We start from the raw sequence: 16,962 nt of genomic DNA, 5'->3' as shown, positions 1-16,962 counted from the left end.
GGGAAAGAAAAAAAATGCTACATATAAACAGCATTTAACTAAACAATCAAAGAAAAATGCAGAAGCTGAAAATACTCAAAAAAGAAAAGGTGAAAATTAGTGAGTTAAGCATCTATCTCAAGAAGTTGGAAAAAGAACATCAATGTAAACCCAAAGAAAGCAGAAGACAGTAAATAATAAACATTAAAAAGTGAGGGTCAACAGTGCCCTCATATTTGTTCTTTATAAGGACTAACAATATATTTCAACTGTCTGGTAAGACTGATTAAAACGAGAAAAGGTACAAAAATCTAGCCATAGAAAAAAGTTTACATCTACTACCAATGATATAGACATTTAAAAAATTATACAAGGTATTCTGAATAACTATATATCAAAAAATTTGAATATATTTCTACTAGAATAAAATTTTTAAAAGTCAGTATAAGAAGGCCAGGTGCAGTGGTTTGTACTTGTAATCCCAGCACTTTGGGAGGCTAAGGTGGGGGGAATCACCTGAGGTCAGGCGTTCAAGATCAGTCTGGCCAACGTGGTGAAACCCTACCTCTACTAAAAATACAAAAATTAGCTGGCTACAGTGGCAGGTGCCTGTAATTCCAGCTCCTCAGGAGGCTGAGGCAGGAGAATCACTTGAATCCAGGAGGCGGATATTGTAGTGAGCCAAGATTCTTCCACTGCACTCTAGCCTGGGTGATAAAACAAGACTCCATCTCAATCAATCAATCAATCAATCAATCAATGTAAGAAGAAACAGAAAACTACAATAGTCTCATAGACAATAAATTACAACAGTAGTTTTAAAACTTAACAAAGAAAATACTTCAAGAACAGATAGTTTCATAAGTTCTCCAAATATTCCAGAACTTAAGTACTTGCAGAGAGAGAATAAAAAAGAAAACTCCCTGTGTCATTTTAATTGGCTAGCCTAACCTTGATTCTAAAACCTGAAAAGAATATAATAAGAAAGAAAAATTGTAGGCAATCTTATGACCATATATATACAAATCTGAACAAAGTATTAGCAAACAAAATCCATTAGTACACAGTTATGAAGAAGCTGAGTTTAATTCAGGATTTCAACTTTGGTTTAAGACTAGAAAATCAATTTAAGTCAACAACATTACAAGACCAAAAATCAAAATAAAACAGCCATCTCAATGAATGCAGAAAAAACATTCAATAATAATTCAACTATTTATAATTTAAAAACAAAATACTTAGTAAATCAGTAACAGAGACTTCCACAATAAAGAAAGATATTTTTAAAAAACCCAAAACTTACAGAACATATATTTAAGAATAAAATGTTGAAAGTTTTACCTTTAAAGAAACGAACATCACCACTTCACATCACAGTATTTAACACTGTACTGGAGATACTAGCCAGTACAATGAATTATTTTTTTTTAATTGACAGGAAGAAACTACATTGTTATTATCCACAAATTATATGATTGTGTGTAGGAAAAAAAGAATCTATAGATGTGTTACTAGTTTACCTATTCTTACGGAAATAAAAATCATTGTACAAAAATCAATTTTTTTATAATGAGTATTTTGTTTCTGTAAAAAAATTGATTCTATTTCTATATAAAACAACAGTTAAAAAACAAAATTTTTGGATAAGACACCATTTATAAGAACATTAAAAAATATCAAGGACCAATAATAAATCTACAAACAATATGCCAGTCTTCCTTGATGGAAACTAAAAAAGTTTATGTACTTAACGTAAATGATGAGGACACCTATGTTCAAAAATTCAGAGATTCAACAGTGTAATCATAATTCAATACAATCTTAACTAAAATTCCAACAGGTTCATTGGTTTTCATTTATTTAGTTTAGTGGAACTTTACAAGCTGATTTTCAAATTTGTGTAGATATACGATGGTCCAAAAAGTAGTCAAGAAAAATTTTTTTAATGTACAGCTTTCCCTACATGGCAGGCCATATAGAGGCAGTACTTCAGAGACATAGGGAAAATATTCTTTTAATAAATGGTGCTGAGATAATCTGGTATAATACACAATATAAATAAACAAACAAACAAACAAACCTGGACTCCCAAATTATACTCTATGTAAAAAATCTATTTCAGGTAGATTTTAAAATTAAATATAAAAGGAAGAACAAAAAATTTTAGAATATAACACAGAATACTTTCAAAATTTTGAAATAGAAAAAAATTCCTTAAATAAGATACAGAAAGTACTAACTGCAAGACTGATAAATTTAAGTATATTAAAATTAGGCATTCTAACCACCAAATTCATCATTAATGTGTGAAACAGCAAACCACAGAGAAGAAATATTTGAGCTACTTATAAATGACAACAGACTTGATCTAGAACATACAAAGTCCTAAAAATCATTAAACTAAAGCAAACAACCAAATGGAAAACAAGCAAAAAAACTTCAAAAGAGAAAATCCAAATAGTCAACCACACATATCGAAAAGTGCACACCTCGTAAGTCTTTGGGGAAATAAAAGCGAAAATGAAATTCAACTATAAATAACCGAATTGGTAAAAATTTAAAAATCTGACAATTGTAAATATTGATGAATATGAGAAGGAATAAGAACTATCATATTGTAGGTATAAGTATAAATTAAGTAAGCCCTCTGGAAAATAGTTGGGCATTACCTGGTATAGATTAAGATATCCATAGTCTATGACCCAACAAATTCTACTTCTAGAAAATATCCTAAATAAAAGTACATGCAAGCATGCAGAACATATATAAAAGAAAGTCTGTAGGATTGCTATTTGCGATAATCAAGGATCAGAAACCATTCATGCATCTATCAAGAGAATGGGGAAATAAATTGATCTATAGACAGACAATGGAATAACATCCTGAAATAAAAATTAGTGAATTGCAGCTATATTTCATAACATGAATGAATACTAAAAACATAATATAAAACTAAACTACAGTATTTTGGGTGGGCGTAGTAGCTCACGCCTGTAATCCCAGCACCGGAAGGCCGAGGCGGTTGAATCACCTGAGGTCAGGAGTTTGAGACCAGCCTAGCCAACATGGTGAAACCCCACCTCTACTAAAAATACAAAACCTAGCCTGACTTCAAGTGATCTGTCCCCCTCAGCTTCCCAAAGTGCTGGTACTACAGGCGTGAGCCACCACACGCCACCTAGATGGTCAAACTCTAAACAAAATTATGTAATTATATCATTAATCTGGATAATAAGTAGTTTGCTGGGTGCCGTGGTTCAGAAAGAGCATGCTAAGTAATTTCGGGATGGCAGCCAACGTTCTTGTTTTTGTCCAGAGTGGTAATTACCAAGCTGTTTATTTTCTAAGGTTTTAAAACCTCATTCATTTATGTTGTATGTACTTTGTCATATGTAGTATACTTCACAAAAGTTTTAATTAAAAAAAGGTCAACAAAATTGAGAACAATGGTCATTCTAAGGGGAGGGAGAGATCAAATTGAGGAAGGCACATTGTTAGCTTCAAAGGTTACCAGGCTGTGATGTCTGATTTCTTTTTCAAGACAGAGTCTGGCTCTGTCACCCAGGATGGAGTGCAGTTGCTCGATCTTGGCTCACTGCAACCTCCGCCTCCCAGGTTCAAGTGATTCTTCTGCCTCGGCTCCAGAGTAGCTGGGATTACAGGTGTGAGCCACCACACCCAGCTGATGTCTGATTTCTTAAATTGACCAGCGGATATGCTTCTGCTCATTTTATTCCTATATTTTATAGGTGTACTTTATTATTTCATATGTAGAATGTCATCAAAAGTACAATTGATAAAAAAATTTCATACACTGAAATTAAAAACTTTCACACTTCAAATGACACCATCAAGAAAGTAAAAAGATAATCCATAGGAAGGGAGAAAGTATTTGTAAACCAGATAGCTGATTATTTTACAAATCCAGAATACATAAAGAACTCTTTCAATTCAATAACAAGATTAATGACGCTATCTTTTTTTTTTTCTTTGGGGATTTTAAGGAGCGGAGAGTTTAATAGGCAAGAAAGAAGGGAAAAGAAAGAAGCAGCTCCCCTGTACAGAGACAGAGGGAGGGGGGCTCCAAAGCTGAGAGAGGAGACTCCAAGTGTGGAGGATAACAGCAAGTTTTCTGAGTAGACTTGGGGAGGTTGTGTCTGATTTGCATAGGGCTCAGGGATTGGTTTGACCAGGCATGTTATTCATGTAGCACGTGAAAAAACTGGCTCTCCCACCTTAGCCTTTTAATATGCAAATACAGGTCACCATGTTTTATACATGTAGGGATATGTGGGGGCAGCCATGTTGACAGGCACATGTGGGGCATGTCCATGGGTGGTTCAGTTTGCCCCACCACTTGGAGTTTGATGGTTTCACACAAACGAAGGCTGTACCTTGGATTTTTCCTGGCCCATGCACCAAAATGATACAGCTCTGATGAGTGGAGGAACACCAGGGCTCTTGTCTCATGCAAAGTGGATAAAACAACGTAGACACACATGGAGTGGTTTTAAGAAGTGAAGAGTTTAATAGGCAAAAAAGAAGGGAGAAGAAAGAAAGAAGCTCCCCTGTACAGAGACAGTGGGAAGGGGGCTCCAAAGCCAAGAGAGGAGACCCTGACATGATCTTAAAACTTTTTCTTCTTTTGGCAAACTTTTTTTTTTCTTTTTGAGACAGGGTCTTGCTCCCTTGTGCAGGCTGGAGTGCAGTGGCGCAATCTCAGCTCACTGCAACCTCTACCTCCCAGGTTCAAACAATTCTCCCACCTTGGCCTCACAGGTAGCTGGGACTACAGTAGGCACATGTCACCATGCCTAGCTAATTTTTGTGGTTTTGGGTAGAAACAGCGTTTGTCATGTCCACCAGGCTGTCTCAAACTCCTGAGCTCAAGCAATCCTCCCATCTGAGCCTCCCATATTTTTGGGATTACAGGTGTGGGCCAATCACCCGGCCAATGGCAAAAGATTTGAGTAGACTTTTCTCCAAAGAAGATATACAAAAAGATGTGCCAATAAGCACACCAAAAGATGTTCCATATCTAGGTCGTTAGGGAAATGCAAATCACTAAATGTGTCCTAATCAAAAAGATAATAATAACAAACGTTGATGAGGATTTGGAGAACAGGAATTCTTATTCACTGCTGATGAGAATGAAAAATAGTACAGCCACATCGGGGGAAAAAAAGGGTTTAGAAGCCTCTAATCATGTTAAACATAGAGGTACCATATGATCCAGCAAATCCACTCTTAGGTATCTACCTAAGAGAGATGAAAACATATGCGGACACAAAGACTTGTACATAAATGTTCATAGCAGCATTATTCCTAACAGCCCCAAAGTGGAAATGATGTAGCTGTTCATTAACTGACAAATGGATAACAAACTTTGGTATATCAATACAATGGAATACTATTTGGCAATAAAAAAGGAAAGAAGTATTGACACATACACGGTATGAATGAACCTCAAAAATGTATGCTTAGTCAAAGAATCCAGACACAAAAGATCATATAGTAAATAATTCCATTTATATAAAATGTCCATAATAGGCAAATCTCTACAGATAGAAGTAGGTTAGTCGCTCCCTAGTGCTGGGTAGGAGTGACTACTAATAGGTATAAGGAATTTTTTCAGGGTGTTGGAAATGTTCTAAAATTAGCTGTGGTGATACTTGCACAACTCCGTAAATATACTAAAAACCATTAAGGTATACACTTATGTAAATTTTTTAATATGTAAAAATAAATAAAGCTATAAAATTGTCAAGTAGGGCAGCTTCCTTAAATAATACTGGATTTTTCTAGAAAAAAAATAGTCATTTAAAACTTTTAGAACTTGATCTTGCTCTATTGGCAATTTAGTTCCTTCCTGCCCCAATTCTTCCGCCTTTAAGAGAGGGAAAGTTCAGAGACATAGTAAATATCAGTGTTTTAAAAACATTAAAAAGTATAAATCTTCACAGATTAAAAAAATCCTCAAATGACTGAGAATCTTTCTTAGGGCAGATAAAGAATAAAACAGATTTTAAAAATAAGGAAATAAACTATGTAAAATGAGGCAATTTTCAAAACTCTGAATGACAGAATACAGGACTTTCTCCCATAAACCTTGAGGTAATTGTTTTAAAAACTAGAAGAAGATAGTTAATAATCTGGGAATTTTAATGTTTTCATAAATAAAACTCTGAGTTCTTTTGCATCAGCTGAGATAATCATCTCAGATATTTAAGGGTATATACTTGTAAATATTTGTCTTTCTAGAAAAAAACATTCTGTAGGAGGATTGTTTTTACCGTTGATGTGAGGAGGAAACTGCCAGGCCTTGTTAGTTGAGGGACCGATGTCCCTGCGATTGCCATAGCAACAGTCTGGCTTATCATACTTCCGCTCTCACTTTCACAGTCATCAGGGGCTATACAAATGGGTCTTCCTCGTTGATTGTGAGTTTCTAATGAAAAATAATCCAAAAAAATAAATAAAATTGTTTAGCGGAACTAACACTTAGTGAGCATGCAATTCCTCTTCCTATTCTCTACTATTATTTAAAAGAATAACCTGTTAACATGTAATAGTTATTAGATTTACTTCCTTTAGATAATATTTTAAATATCTTTAATATTGACTCACTGCTATGGTAATAATTTATAGTTTAAAGAGAACATTAACTTGCTAGTCAAAGAAGATATAAGAATACAAACATTTCTGCCTTCAAGTAAGAAAATTCATTTTAGGGATCAAAATACTAGAAAGACTGCTCAACTATCAGTCTCTTAAAGGCAAATAGTTGGCTGTCTTTGTAACACCAGCACCTATCAAAGTTCTTAAGACACATTAGATACTCAGGAAATGTGTCTGTTTTACTAAACTGGAAGCACTTTATTGGGCTAATTACTAGTTTAAATTCCCTCATTTGCCCTAAAGAAAATATTGTTGCAAACTAAATTCTATAATTCTACAAATTCTAAATATGGAAAGCATGAGCAATAAAACTTTGTAGTAGACATTTTTAAGAATTAATACCACTTCAACTTATTAATCTGGTGTTAGCAATAAACATAATTCTTGATATTCAAGTGAATATTCATTTCAATTATATATATGAATAAAGCCAAAAACTGAGGTGGTAAACATCTGTCAAGTTTTCTTGTAGTTTTTCAGATATATACTGCATGTTCACATAAACATTTCCTAAAATGTAGGTATAAAATTGCCATAAAACTATTATTTTAAAATTCATCATAAGAACTACTTAGAGCAATCTTATACTGAATTCTCTCACACAAAGGATTTTTTGCAACATAGTTAAATAGTTATAGTTTACTTTTATCAGTGCACAATACTTGTTTTCCTAAAATAAGATCTTCAACCTTGAGATATTTTCTAAAACTTTTAAACACTGAGATTTGCCTTTAAAATTTGTCTTAATTCCACTAGGTACCTGTAAAATCATACAGCTGAGGTACAGTTTCCATGATAATACCAATCAGAGGTAGATATAACATGGCCACTCGAGCCTTTATCTGGGGGTCAGAGTACCGCGGGTCTGAGTCGTGACTGGAAAGTAAATTGTGTACCATATTGATGACTTTCTTATGCAATCCAAACAGTCTATTTAAAAAGAAGAAGAAGAAAAAGAAAGCAGTCAGGCCACAGAGATTAGCTAATATTTTAAAAACAAACAGGAAGTCATGGTCCTGAATAGATGTTGTTCAATTTCTTACCTTTGTCATATATTTGCATGCATTCCATTCCTATAAAATGTTTTTCATTTTAAAACAAATTACATGTATAAAAATGTAAAAAATGTGTAAAATAAGAATTGAAGAAAAGGAAACGCTACACCAATTCACTTAGAAGTAAATCTGAATATTTTTATATTAACTCTTTATTAGTGTATTTGATTTAAAGAACGTAAGACCACTTATAGTTACATTTTGAAGCTAAACATGGTAAATTTTAAAATGCTATATATGTTATTTCACCAAATCAGATCTTTTCACATTTACCAAAAATAAATTATTCCCTTTTTCTGAAAGAAAAATCCCCCACCTAATGGATTATGTAGCCCACAGGCTGAAGTTGCCTTTGAAATCTTTATTTAAACTGTACTTCTTTGCTAATATACCTCATTTGGGCCCTTACAACTTTTTTAGACTTCCAAATCCCCCCAGTTTCAAGTGGGCTAATACATTAACAAGGGTCACTTTCACATTTTCGTCTCTTCTTAAACTGACAGCACTTTAACTATGGAAACCATTCTTGTTTAAAATTCATCTACTCCAACTTCAACTGGCCCTTAATGCTGCATCCAACAGCAGTTTCAGATCTCACTTTCTCTCCTTAAGCCTCTTTCTATCAATCACAACAGAAGACCTTACTTCCAACTTCTCTTAGGAAAGAAGAGCCATTCTGAGTTTGCTCTGGCCAGGTCTTTTAACACAACTCCATCTTTATAGCTAACAAATAATCTATCCTTTTTGTCTCAGAAAAAGTATACCATCTCACAGAAAATAATTTCTCCATATGTTCAATGAACCCCATCTTTTTTCAACAGCTTCAGTGTCACTCCTCATCTAGCTCTTCCCTTCTTTCTTCAAATGTGCCTTTCCTATCTTGAAAATACATTATCACTTTAAAAGTTGAGATTAGAAAACAGGTAGTCTTCCTCCAGATCCCTTGATTGTATCTGCCATTTTACAAAGCTGTATGTGAAATCTAGATGGGGATTCTTTCTTCTCTCTTTGAGCTCTTTATTCAGAAAATATACTTTTTATAGAGGCTTTAAAATACATGAGAGCAAACAGCTGAGAGAGATGGCCGCACACTCTCAGACTACAACATTCAGAAAGAGTCTGCCTGCACTTGGTGCTCTGCCTGCGAGGTGGCACCGCTGAGCCTTGCCTGCACCAGCTCACCCAGAAACACAACTGTGGCAAGATGATATGCCTCAAAAGTTATGCTCACCTGCATAACCTCTGTGCTGTACCTGCCACAAGAAGTACAGCCACACCTAACATGCTGTACCCCCTAAAGAAGGTCAAATAAGGCACCTCCCCTGGCTCCTCCTTCTCCCACTGGGTGGCCTCCTGCCCAAACCCCATGGCTCTGGGGCCTCAATAATGTTTCTCATTTATTGACTCGTGGATAGAGGGAGGGGCGGTGGGCAGAAAGTGTACGTTTAAACATTGTCAAGAACCACATCTAGTGAACCTATCTGAGATCTCACTCTCCAGCTCTATTTGACACTTTGTCATCTTATATCTTCTCTTCTCAGAATTTTTTCCAGTAGTTCCCACCCTTCCCCAGACTCCCCATCACTATTCTCAAGGCTCAGATTCTGGTCAGCTGCTTTTCACATTCTCCTCTTTGACTTCCTGTATCGCTACTAATGATTGCCAAAGATATTCCTTATCTCTCAGCAGCTACCATACTCATACTTCAATTTATGTAAACTCTATCTTCATAAAGCCTTTGCATATGTTTACATTGCTCGATCCCATTCAGTTATTAAATATATATTAATGCAAGATTTATAATATCCTATTCTAGATGTTGGAGATAAGACAGTGCCTCTGCTTTTAAGGAGCTCACTTTACCAAGAGAGAAACACAGACACAAAAATAATAATTCTTCAATACTTCAAAGAATTCTTCAATTCTTTATAAATGCTTTAATAAAGGAATATACATCCTCTCATCTTCTAAAGAACTATGCACTATAAAACTAACATTAATCTACTGTACTGTTTTGCAGTCTTTCTAATTATAATGAAAGTTTCTAAAGAGCAAATCTTTGGTTAATTATAGAACATATGATTGCCACTTAAGGAATTATTCTTGATTATGTAGCAAGCATGTGGATTAAAAGACAAACATTCCTCTCAAGGATCTCTCTAAGACAATGCTGCATATAGTTTATATACCTCTCAAGACAGTAAAATTTAAAGATGAGGTGAGTTTCTTACAATCATTCATTCATCAAATTAATATACATTTCCAAGTGTCCACTTGTGCCAGACACAATACTAAGGCACTGGGAATACAGCACTAAACAAGAAAGACAAGATGCCTGTTCTTATGCTCTCACATGCTCACATTCTACTGTGAGAAGACAGATAATAAGCAAATTTCAGATAAGTGCCTTGTAGAAACTAACACAGGGTTATATGATTGTGACATGGGCAACACAGCTGTTTATTTATTTATTTATTTGACAGAGTCTTGCTCTGTCACCCAGGCTGTGGCGTGATGTTAGCTCACGGCAACCTCCACCTCCTAGGTTCAAGCAATCCTCTTGCCTCAGCCTCCTGTGTGGCTGGGATTACAGGAGTGCACTACTTCACCCAGGTAATTTTTGTATTTTTAATAGAGATGGGATTTCACCATTTTGGCCAGGATGGTCTCGAACTCCTGACCTCAACTGATCTGCCCACCTCAGCCTCCCAAAGTGCTGGGATTACAGGCATGAGCCACCATGCCCAGCCTGTGTGTGTGTGTGTGTGTGTGTGTGTGTGTGTGTATTTTTTTTTTTTTTTTTACTTAATTTTCTTGAGACAGAGTCTTGCTCTGGCACCCAGGCTGGAATACAGTGGTGTGATCATTGCAGTCTCAACCTCTTGGACTTAAGCAACACTTCCACCTCAGCCTCCTGAGTAGCTGGGACTATAGGCATTCACCATTAGGTCTGGCTAATTAAAAAAAAAATTTAGTAGAAACAGGGTCTCACTGTGTTGCCCAGGCAGGTCTTGAACTCCTGGACTCAAGCAATCCTCCTGCCTCAGCCTTACAAAGTGCTGGGACTGAGGCATGAGCCCCTGCACCTGGCCAACATGGCTATAATTTAGGTTGGGTAGTCAATGAAAGTCTCACTGAGAAGATGCTCTTTGAACAGATACCTGAAGAACCACAAGCAAGAAGTGACTATGTGAACATCTGAGGGCTGTTCCATATTGCTTCAAGAAGAGAAAAATCCAAGTGCAAAGTCCTGAAGATGGGAAGAGCTTGGTGCATTAGAGAAAAAGAAAGTAGGCCAGCATGGCTAGATCTTAGTATGTGAGGAGGAACAGAGTGGCAGGAGTAGATAAGAGCCACATATATAGGGCCTTAAGTACCTATAAATGGCAGCTATATGCAAGACTATCTTGTAGTCAGTCATGAGAGGCTCCAGCCTTAGGATAAAGCTGACACTTCCAGCAGAGGTAAGAAATGTAAAGAACTAGAATCATGATGATATCACTGAACCGATATTACTGTGCTAAAAATTCTATCTTTCGGGAGTTTGTCTGCTCAGAGCCCTCCTCCCTCTGTATGAGAGAGCAATTTTCTTCTTTCTTTCCTCTTTCTTGGCCATTAGACTTTCTGCTCCTTAAAACCAAAAATAAAAATTAATAATAAAAATCCTATCTTTCTTCCAATTCTGAAATAGATTTCCTTCCTTTCATAAAGCCAGCTGGAAGAAGAATTTTATTTATTGTAACCAAAAACACCTTCATATACCAAGTAAAAATATTGAAAATATAGATTCAAATGAGTGAGCAACACCAGTTATTTTAAAAAGCTAGTACGTACAGATTAGTTGTTTTCAGAGTGTTTTCCCCCCAAACAACAGGTCCCTTTATTTATTTTTTTAGTGACATCACACTCATTTGTCAAATGGCAAAATACGAAAGTAGCAGCAAGCAGGGGTAGAAGGCCCAGAGTTTCACCCACTTAGTTTGCCCTCTATACTCGAAAGTCTGCACACACTGCCCATGCCAATCTACATGGAAACCCGTATTAAGCCCCTCTTCAGGACCCTATAGTTCTGCAGAACACAGGGTAAAAAAACTACTTTTTAAAAATAGATTCCAAACTTAGGAAGTTGCCATAATAAAAAACATATGCCTTTCACTTGCAGATCTGGCCTTTCACAATTTATTCAGTATTAACTATGCTCCTGACATACTGTTAAGGACTTGACATACGTCCTCTTTTATTCATTCAATAAATTTATCAGAAGACCCTTATAAAAACCTGTTTAAAGTATCTCTTTTTGTTCTCTGGAGTTCTTGCATGAGGCTAAACTGCATTATAAACTTGTATTACTACTACTAAGAGAAAAAAAAAATTTAAGCCATTATAGCCCAAATGAGTTACGGTCATACTATTAAGATGGGCTTACCCCATAGGATGCTGGACCACAACACATCAAGCTATTTCTTTTTTCTTGAGACAAAGTCTTGCTCCGTCACCCAAGCTGGAGTGCAGTGGAGCAATCTTGGCTCAAATGCAAACTCCAACTCCCGGGTTCAAGCAATTCTCATGCCTCAGCCTCCCAAGCAGCTGAGATTACAGGCAAATACCACCATGCCTGGCTAATTTTTGTTATTTTTAGTAAAGATAGGGTTTTGCCTTGTTGGCCAGGGTGGTCTCGACCTCCTGACCTCAAGTGATCAGCCCGCCTTGGCCTCCCAACGTGCTGGGATTAAAGGTGTGAGCCACTGTGCCCAGCCACATCAAGCTATTTCTAGAAATTCAAATCATCAGGCCAGGCGCAGTGGCTCACACCTATAATCCCAGCATGTTGGGAGGCCAAAGCAGGCTGATCACTTGAGGCCAGGAGTTGGGAAACCAGCCTGGCCAACATGGCAAAACCCTGTCTCTACTAAAATTACAAAAATTAGCTGGTGTGGTGGCACACAGCTGTAGTCCCAACTACTCAGGAGGCTGAGGCAGGAGAACTGCTTGAGCCTGGGAGGCAGAGGTTGCAATGAGCTGAGATCATGCCCTGTGTTCCAGCCTGGGTGAGGGTGTCAGAGTGAGGCCTTGTCTCAAAAAAAAAAACAAAAAAAATCACATCACCAGACAATATACTTTTCTAACTACATCAATTTCCAAACATCCTTTAAAAATGTATACAACTTTGGAAGTTTTTAAAACCAGCAGTATTTGTTTATAAGACAATTTTTGAAATAAAATCCTACACAGTATGATGGCAAATTATTAATTTTTGGCTGGGCGCACTGGCTCACACCTGTAATCTCAGCATTTTGGGAGGCTGAGGTGGGTGGATCACCTAAGGTTAGGAATTTGAGACCAGCCAGGACAACATGGTGAAACCCTCTCTCTCCTACAAAAAGAAAAAAATTAGCTGGGTGTGGTGATGTGTGCCTGTAGTCCCAGCTACTCGGGAGACTGAGGCAGGAGAATTGCTTGAACCTGGGAGGCAGAAGTTGCAATGAGCCAAGATTGTGCCACTGCACTCTGGCCTGGGTGACAGAGCAATACTTTGTCTCAAACAAACAAAACAAAACCAAGACAAATTTTCCTGACAAGGAATCAAATTAAAGACCACTTTCCTCACCTGAAAAGCACTTACTTTATACCAACAAATCTATCTTCTAGTATGCTCAATTTATTTTATATTCTGTTAAGAAGAAAAAGAATGCTACTAAATGAATCATGATAGGCCATTAAGACAAATCCCAAATTCAGAGGTGGCAAAATATGAGAAAAAGTCTTTCATAAAACTGATTAACTAGAGAAATAACATAAGTGAGAAACATAGTGAAGAGAGAAGTAGAAAAAGAGTATGAAAGATTATTTTTCTAATCCTTAGGAAATGTGAGTAGAATACTTCTGTCCACTGTTCAAAATCAAACTCATATTCTATACGGTAAAAACTGGTCTACTCACCCTTCAGCATCAGGGTCTAAAATGACAGCCAGCTCCGTTAACACAAGTCCTGCCAAATAATGCTGTTGGCGGAAAGGCACCGACAATTCAAACATATTTGCAATCTTCTGGTCTTGTACATTCGTAGAAAATCCAGAACTCTGTTGGAGAGTGAGGCAGAACAAGACTATAGTTAACCATTGTTTTGTATTGGTGGTTAACTATTCTTATATAACCACTGTTTTGTATTAGTGGTTAACTATTTCTTATATTGCTTTGTCTGTAGGATGTTTTGTTGCACTGCAAACAAAACATCCTACAGACAGAGCAATATAAGAAATGAAATATTTTTTCCTAGGGAAGTTCATTTTATATTTACTAACACTGAAGAAAGCAACTGCTCAGACTTTTGGGACAGGAAACTATGATGAGATTATTAATTAGTTTATTACAGAAACTAATCATTGAAAATTTAATTATTTTCCATTTCTTTTTTCACATATAATTTCCTATATATTTTCCCATTCATTCTCTTAGTCACTTGATGTTTCAATATCACACTCTGATGGAAAAAAGAGGCAACTAAATCCAAATAACATAGTATGCACTCACCTCAAAGTACAAGAGAAATATTCATAGTTACGGCAATTGATTTCCAGAGAAATTCTAAACACCAGTACAGTTGTTTTTCACAGAATATACTATCTCTGGAAAATTACCATCATTTTGTTGTCTACTCAGTTTTTTTTTTAACGTTTTAATCATGCAAAATATTATAGCATTCTCCAAGATACATATTCAGGACTCATGTGGGGTTTCTTAGAGCAACAACAGATTTCACATTTCCCTATGGTGAAATCATCTCCTAATAAAAATTTAAAACGCTTCTTAGCCTTTCAAAAAAAGAGTGACGTCTCTGTTATCTAGTAGAATGTGAAAATTATGTAGCTAGCTGAGAAAGTAGGCACTAAGATAACAGAAGAACTTCTATGAGCATTTCCTGGCTGAATGAGATGTTCAGTAAGGAGTCAGATACAAACAAATATGTTTCCTTAAGGGTTTTAGCAATCATATTTATGCTTAATCTGTTTTTGTGTAGCTACATTTTTGGCAGAGGATTAAGAAAGAAAGAAAAAGGCCAGCCTCATCCACTACACTGAGGGCGTGCTAGCCAGATTGAACAGTTTGTGGAAAAATAGGATCCAGAAGATTTTTTACAAAGATAAAATGAAAAGTTGTGGGTACTCTTTGATGTTTTCTAATCTTTCTAACTGAAATTTAACCTTTGTTTTTTAAATCAGGCATATGAGATATCGCCTACGGAATCCTATTCAGGAATTAAATATGCTGAAAACAAAATGAAGAAGTACTAATATTAACTTTCACTTTAGAAATTAAGAACTTAAAGAAAGTAGCCTCCTTGCCTCAGGAATAATAAAGTAGAAAGAGTGTTTCACTGGACAAAGGAAGCACAGGCTTCTCTGATACTAAAAACCACAAAATCTCTTAATCTCAACTTATAAAAGACATATATATTAACTGTTACAATAACACTTTTTCATCTGTAGAGAACCTACTAGCTATTGAAGTCAAGTGCCAACCACTAAAACACCTATCAATTTTCATCTAGTTTCCTTTAGGGTTTCTGGATACAAGAGACTTAAGCAGGGCTTTGTTATGCCTTCACTGCAGTTTGACTTCTCTGTTCAATTAATCTTCACCCCTTCCTTCCTTTCGCAGGTATGGAACTCTAAAGAATATCTTGCTTAAGACTCATTCTTGGTGTCTGCTTCAAGAGAACCCAATTTGTGTAAACATCTAAATTTGTGAGTTTATTTAGGTGAATTCATTCACATGTGCATAATAAATCTGTGAAAGGAATACAAAACAGTGGTTAAGAATTTGGGCTCTAGAATAAAGCCTTGGTTCAAAGCCTGGCTCTGCCACTTTTTACTCAGTGGCCTTTCTGTGTTTCTGTTTTTTCTAATCTACAAAATGGGTATAATAATATACTTGCCTTCTAGAGTTATTCTGAGGATTAAATGAGTTAATACTTACAAAGCACTCAGAACTCAGTAATACAGCTATTACTCAATTCATTTGTTTTACATTCTTCTTTACAAAGATGACTTTAAAAATACGTGTGTTCACACAATTTGCATACCTGAGAAGGTGATGGAGATGCAGGTGGAGTAAGTAAGCTACAGGGTAAGTTTAATGTAACATAGTGCTCATGACTGCAGATGATTCGCAGAAAATCCAGCCTCAAGGACACCAGAACGCTCGGATTCGGTAATGAGTAAAGCTTTGAAGACACCTTGTAAGCATTGCATAAGATAACACCAGTTAAATTAAAGAAATATTATTTCTTCAATACTGATACCAGAATGGCGAATTAGAATTAAATAGTAGTACTTGGTATCCAGTTTAGGTTTGTGGCTTAAATAATAATATCACCTTCTTCCAGAGTTGCTGCTAAAATTAAAAATTTTAAACTATCAAGTTTACTATATAAATACATATCTGACTAACCTAAAAGCCACATTCTTGTATTTCCAATATAGCATCAATATTTCTACTTCTCAAAAAACAGGAAAAACATATACCATCAAAATAACTTCATATTACTTTCTTAAAAGAAATTATCAATTCTATTTATAATTTGTCTGTTTTCTCAGCTACATCATAAGCTACTTGAGAAGACATACTATAAACTGATTTAATAGTTTTAGTATCCTACAGCTTAGCTCAATGTTTGACAAATATAGGTCAGTGTTCAAAGAATAAAGACAGAACAAGTTCTGGTAGTAATAGTACATAAAGTTTTGGGGAAAAAGTAAAAATCATACACATAGTGTTGCAAGTACTTCTATGTGGGTGAGTGCCCATGCACAGTTTTAACTTTTCTATTAGAAGAAACAAACAATAAAGGTATCTAATAGAATATTCAAAATTCTAAATATTAGACTACCAAATAGAATTCTGGACTCCCCAAAACTAATCTGCAGACCAGCTGTGAGGTGCTTCACAAGTACTGTGTGCTCCTCACCCCACCACCATGAGAAGTTTGAACTTCTTAATAATTCTGGAATGGGACTCAGAGATCTGTATATTTTTAAAGCGCCTTTAAAAGGTAATTCTGAAAGGCCTATACAGCTTACTATCAAAGTGGCCCAGCAGAACCACTAACTAATGTTTTCCAGAAGGCAGACTTCACTAATCAGTTGACAAAAATTTTAAAACAAAATCAGCTATGTGTGGAAAAGTTCCAGGATGCTTTTAATTTAGTAAAGTCAAGATAATGAATAACATTTGGCAAATGGGTAAACAT

At 35.9% G+C, this 16,962-nt stretch overlaps 1 protein-coding gene across 1 annotated transcript in view; it reads right to left on the bottom strand.

Moving 5' to 3' along the window:
- DOCK7 (dedicator of cytokinesis 7) overlaps nucleotides 1–16,962 on the bottom strand; it is a 228,751-nt gene that overhangs the window by 61,491 nt on the left and 150,298 nt on the right. Inside the window, exons 28-31 of the mRNA XM_037743095.1 lie at nucleotides 15,799–15,948; nucleotides 13,653–13,819; nucleotides 7,418–7,587; nucleotides 6,273–6,427 (exon numbers count right to left, since the gene is read on the bottom strand). Coding sequence (XP_037599023.1) covers nucleotides 6,273–6,427; nucleotides 7,418–7,587; nucleotides 13,653–13,819; nucleotides 15,799–15,948 — 642 coding nt within the window. The remainder of the gene's footprint in view (nucleotides 1–6,272; nucleotides 6,428–7,417; nucleotides 7,588–13,652; nucleotides 13,820–15,798; nucleotides 15,949–16,962) is intronic.

Source organism: Cebus imitator, unplaced genomic scaffold, assembly GCF_001604975.1.
Source record: "Cebus imitator isolate Cc_AM_T3 unplaced genomic scaffold, Cebus_imitator-1.0 Scaffold135, whole genome shotgun sequence".
Classification (NCBI taxonomy): Eukaryota; Metazoa; Chordata; class Mammalia; order Primates; family Cebidae; genus Cebus; species Cebus imitator.
This window is presented reverse-complemented; position numbering and strand designations above follow the sequence as displayed.